General features: G+C 37.5%; 1 protein-coding gene across 1 annotated transcript; it reads right to left on the bottom strand.

The window, feature by feature from the left end:
* Positions 1-2,890: 2,890 nt before the first annotated feature.
* LOC104417225 (early nodulin-75) lies at positions 2,891-3,607 on the bottom strand. The gene has a single exon (XM_010028534.3). The coding sequence runs from the start codon at positions 3,605-3,607 to the stop codon at positions 2,891-2,893; it is 717 nt and encodes a 238-aa protein (XP_010026836.3).
* Positions 3,608-5,135: the final 1,528 nt, after the last annotated feature.

Here is a 5,135-nt window from a genome sequence, read left to right as displayed (position 1 = left end):
CTCCAGGTCTAGTTGAAGGGCAAAGCAATACCAGACCGCCTTATTTTGATGGAAATGAATACATCATATGGAAAAACAAGATGAAGGCATTCCTAAGATCAAAGGATCCTCTGGAATGGGATGTGGTAGACAAATGAATCATTCCTAAAGCTGCACCAATCTCATAAAGAGAAAAAGAAGCTGTTGAGTCCAGTTAAATGACTCAAGAAGAGATATCTAAGAGACAAGCTCTTGATGCAAAAGCAATTTATTCTTTATATTGTGCATTATCTCCTACTGAATATAACAGAATATCTTCTTATGAAACAGCTAAAGAAGTCTGGGATAGATTACACATCACCTATGAAGGAACTGATCGAGTGAAAGAAACTAGAATAAACATTCTGCTCAGTCAATATGAAGCATTCAAGATGAAACTAGGAGAATCTATCACTGACATGTTTAGTCGTTTTACAGAAATCGTGAATGGTCTTAAATATCAAGGTCAACTAATTTCTGGACCCATAAAGGTAAACAAGCTACTGCGTGGACTGTCCAATGATTGGAATCACATAAAGACCTCAACAAGGGAGACACAAAGAATCGTGCCACTCTCTGTTGACAAATTGGTTGGGACTCTTCAGTCTTATGAAGTGAAACAAATCAACGAAGATGAAGATCCTAAAGGTAAGAAATCCATTACATTAAAATCTAATAATGATTATGATGTCACAGATTCTAAAGACCATATGGATGATGAAAAGCTTGCTCTCATGATAAGAAGATTCAGAAAACTGAACAGAAAGGGGAGAAGATTCGATCTAAAGAAACAAAATTTTCAAAAGCAACATAATAAGTCAGTTGAGGATGATGAATCCAATAAAGATGTAGTCTGCTTTAAATGCAAAAAAAAGGGACACATCAGACCCAACTGTCCCATTTTGAAGAGAAAGAAAGGAAAAGTTGAGAAATATCGAAAGACACTTAAAGCAGAAACTTGGAGTAATACAGAATGTGAGGAAAGTGATGATGATTATGCCAATATTTATCTCATGGCACAATCAGACTCAGATTCAGATTCGACTCGCACTCGCATGCTGAAATCGAGGTAAGTAATTTAAAAATCCCCACTAAAGTCTCTAGATACATTGATGAATTGTGTCTTAGTCTCAAAACCTCTCTCAAAAAGATTTCCGAACTTAAAAGGAAAAATTCTGCACTGAAACAACAAGAAAATGTTTGGAAAGAGAAGGTCAAAAGTTTAGACAAAAATGTTACTACTTTGAAAGAAAATGCAAACAGTCTTTAAAAAAAAAAAATGCATTCTTGAAAAATGATATCTCAAGTATTTCTAAAAGATTTTCTATAGGATCTGAGAAACTTGAAAAAATTCTTTAAGCACAAAGACCTTATTTCAACAAATCGGGTTTAGGAATGGCTCTCAAACCATTCCTCTAATTGATTTTCCTAAAGTAAATGAAAGAATTAAGAAAAGACTTACAAGAGATTCTTACAAAAATCATTTCCAAAAAGTTTTTGTAAAACCTATAGGCCGCAGTGCTCTTAAATGTTCTAAGTGCAATAGCTCAGATCATTTTGAGAAATAATGTCATATGGTTTGGAAACCTATTAAGAATGTATGGGCAAAGACCGTATATTACACTAACACCAATGGACCCAAGAAAATATGGATACCAAAGAAAGCTTGAATCTCTTTTCTAAATGTAGGTCACTATAAAAAAAAAGGTTAAATGGTACTTGGATAGTGGATGCTCAAGACATATGACAGAAGACTCAAATTGCTTCATAAAACTTATACAAGTTAATAATGGAAAAGTTTCTTTGGGAGGAAATAGTAAAGGAAGAATTGTGGGATACGGAACTGTAAAGATTGGAAGCCTCATGATCAGTAATGTTTCCTTAGTAGAATGACTCAACTACAACTTGCTAAATATCAGTCAGCTGTGTGACACTGGTTTCAAAATCAACTTTCAAGAAGGAATATGTTCAGGCACCAGTAAAGACTTCTCTCAGTCTTTCACGGGGTGAAGACATGAGAATATCTACCTCTTGGATATCAAACTAGATGAAACCCAATGTCTAATCTCAATTCAAGAGGAAGCAAACTTATGGCACAGAAAACTTGGGCACATCAACATGAAGCAAATAGCCAAGATCTCAGCAAAGAAGCTTGTTCGTGAACTGCCCAAACTGACATATCAAAAGTCTGATCTATGCACACTATGCGTATTGGGAAAATAGGTAAGAAACTCATTCAAACCAATAAATCAAGTATTCACTAATCGTGTACTGCAGTTCTTGTATATGGATCTCTTTGGACCAACCAGAACTCAGAGCATTGGAGGTAAGAAATACTGCCTAGTAATTGTGGATGATTATTCACAATTCATTTGGGTATATTTCCTAGCAAGTAAGTCTGAAACATTTTCTTATTTTATAAAGTTTGCTAAAAATGTCCAAATGAGAAAGTGTATGTTATTTCAAGTATACGGACAGATCATGGAGGAGAATTTGAAAATCAAGACTTTGCAAAATTCTGTGATGAATCTGGCTTTCCGCATGTGTTCTCTTCACCATATACTCTAGAGCAAAATGGAGTCGTGGAAAAAAAGAATAGATCGCTGCAAGAAATGGCTAGAACTCTTTTAATTGAAAGTAATGTCTCTTCTCGTTTTTGGGCTGAAGCAGTTTCTACAGTGTGCTATATTATTAATAGTCTTCTTAAGGCCTCTTATGGAGAAAACTCCCTATGAGTTATTCAAAGGAAAGAAGCCAATTGTTTCGTATTTTCATGTGTTTGGATGTAAATGTTTTATATTGAAAAATGCAAATGATCGAGTTAGTAGGTTTGAAGAAAAATTAGATGAAGGTATCTTCCTTGGATATTCTATCACAAGCAAAGCTTGTGCTTTGGGGGCGGCTTCTCTCCCTTTCCCTTCTTTGGCTCCTCGCCTTTCTTTGGCGGCTTGTGCTCACAGAATGGCTTCTTAGAGTCCTCTTCCACCTCCTCTACGAGAATGTGTCCCTCGTGTGGTGGCTTGTGCTTTGGTGGTGGCTTATCTCCCTTTCCCTTCTTGGGCTCCTCACCTTTCATGGGGGGCTTGTGCTCAGGGAATGGCTTCTTCGAGTCCTCTTCCACCTCCTTTACGAGAATGTGTCCCTTGTGGGGCGGCTTGTGCTTCGGTGGTGGCTTGTCGCCTTTCTTTGGGGGTTTGTGCTCGGGGAATGGCTTCTTTTTTTCATCGGCTTCCACTTCCTCGGCAAGCAAGTGGCCGGGGTGGTGGGGCGGTTTCTTGCCGGGGAATGGCTTTTTGTGGGAGTCTTCCTTTTCAACCTCCTCGACAAGAATGTGCTCGAGAGGGTGGTCGTGGTGTGGGGGCTTGTGTTTAGGGAATGGCTTGTGTGAGTCCTCGGCTTCGACGGTCTCCATGAGATGGCGACCACCAGGGTGGTGCTTGTGGTGGTGCTTTTTTTTTTTGGTCAGTTTGTGGTGGTGCTTGTGGTGTGGTTTATGCTCTTTTTTTAAAGGGTGGTGGCCGTCGGAGAGGACGGCAGCGGCGAAAAGCACCGCTCCCAGGAGCAAAACTAGCAAGTACCCGGAAGACATTGTGTCACTAGTGTCAGAGAAGAGGATGTGTGAGAGAGAGCCGATGGTGTGGGACTGGAGTAAAGGGAGCGTCTCAATTTATAGGGGTTTCGAGATTATTGTCGTCGTCAGCGAGCACGTCACTCGCTATTTGGTTTTTTTTTTTTTTTTCGGTAAATTACTTAGGTCGACCATGAATTTGATAGGGCCTCACTTGGGCTTTCCAACTACTGATTGAATTAGTCGGACGGGGTATATGAGACAGCACATTGAATAAGAAAGTGAGGTGCTATTCTGGACTCTTGTGCTTTCTACTAGCCATATCACTCTTTAATCCAACGTTTATTCCAATTTTGCATTGTGCGAATCCTTCTTTTAGATAAATGTTAACTTCGCTTTATGCTTGAAATCAACCGATTTTTTATGCGTGAAAATGTCACATATTATGCCAATCCAAAAAGTGTTCACGTAGGTTCATTTTCCAATAATTGTGGATTTGAAAAAAATTCCTTATTATTTTGGTTCAAGTCGAAAGTTCAGTAGCTTCAATCAATAGCGAACCAATGCTGATTATTCACCATAAGACGGATCCATGCATCATATTAAGGGTTTGAATCAAATTCATGTCAACGCATAAAATAGGCAAGTCCCATACACATCGCTAACTCTTTGCTTAGTTTTTATGGTACTTGGGCAATGAAATTTCTTCACTAGTAATTGAACTTGTAGAAATCTAATTTTTACACTCTTTAATTGGGGTTCTTCCATATTGATTGTGCAAAAAGCTAGTAGTTGGTTTATAAATGTGAGGAAAAACTCCACTCCTTAAGTTAACTTTTGGGACGAGTAAGGCTCGAAATCACTTGGTATCATTATTAGAACCCAGGTTGAGTTATGGATTATTGCGGCTTCCAGTCAAGGCCCGATATGTGAGAATGAGATTATTTGAATTTTGATTGTAGAAGTTGGTAGTTGATTTATAAATATGAGAAAAAGTCTCATTCTTTAAGCTAACTTTTGAGATGAAAGAATAACAAAATCATCCAACACTTTGCATACCTATGAATAGGGAATTGTCAAACGTGATTGTGAACACAAGTGTCGCGACCTAAATTTTGAGTGCACCACTTAAAACTAGGTTAATAGATTATTAAGTGTTTAAACTTAGCTTGAGCTCTCCCAAGCCCTTATCAATTCGCAACTTAAGGTTCAAATATTTAACATGCAAATGGATTTTATCTAGGAGTCGCCACTAATCAGTTTATGGTAGGTTGATTAGACACCTAAATAAAATAATTTGAGAATTATTTTACTCTTACGAACCAGAGATTATGGGTACGAGAACTTGGTTACACTAGATTTTTCTAATGCTCTTTTGGTATCATACTTTTTATTTTAAAAAATATTTTTGCAGGCAGCTTGGATTTATTTTAACCTAAATTGCTATCATGCAAATATGGTGACCACATGGATGCTCATCTACTATTAAACATTCAAATAAATAAATAAATTGCATCCGCAAACCAATCAATTATTTTATTTTTTTTGG

The sequence above is a fragment of the Eucalyptus grandis genome, chromosome 8, assembly GCF_016545825.1.
Source record: "Eucalyptus grandis isolate ANBG69807.140 chromosome 8, ASM1654582v1, whole genome shotgun sequence".
Lineage (NCBI taxonomy): Eukaryota > Viridiplantae > Streptophyta > Magnoliopsida > Myrtales > Myrtaceae > Eucalyptus > Eucalyptus grandis.
The sequence above is the reverse complement of the archived record's forward strand: the minus strand, read 5'-3'. Positions and strand labels throughout refer to the sequence as shown.

Excerpts from the sequence above, each read along its gene's own strand:
- LOC104417225 (XM_010028534.3), bottom strand. The coding sequence starts at position 3,607 with ATGTCTTCCGGGTACTTGCTAGTTTTGCTCCTGGGAGCGGTGCTTTTC.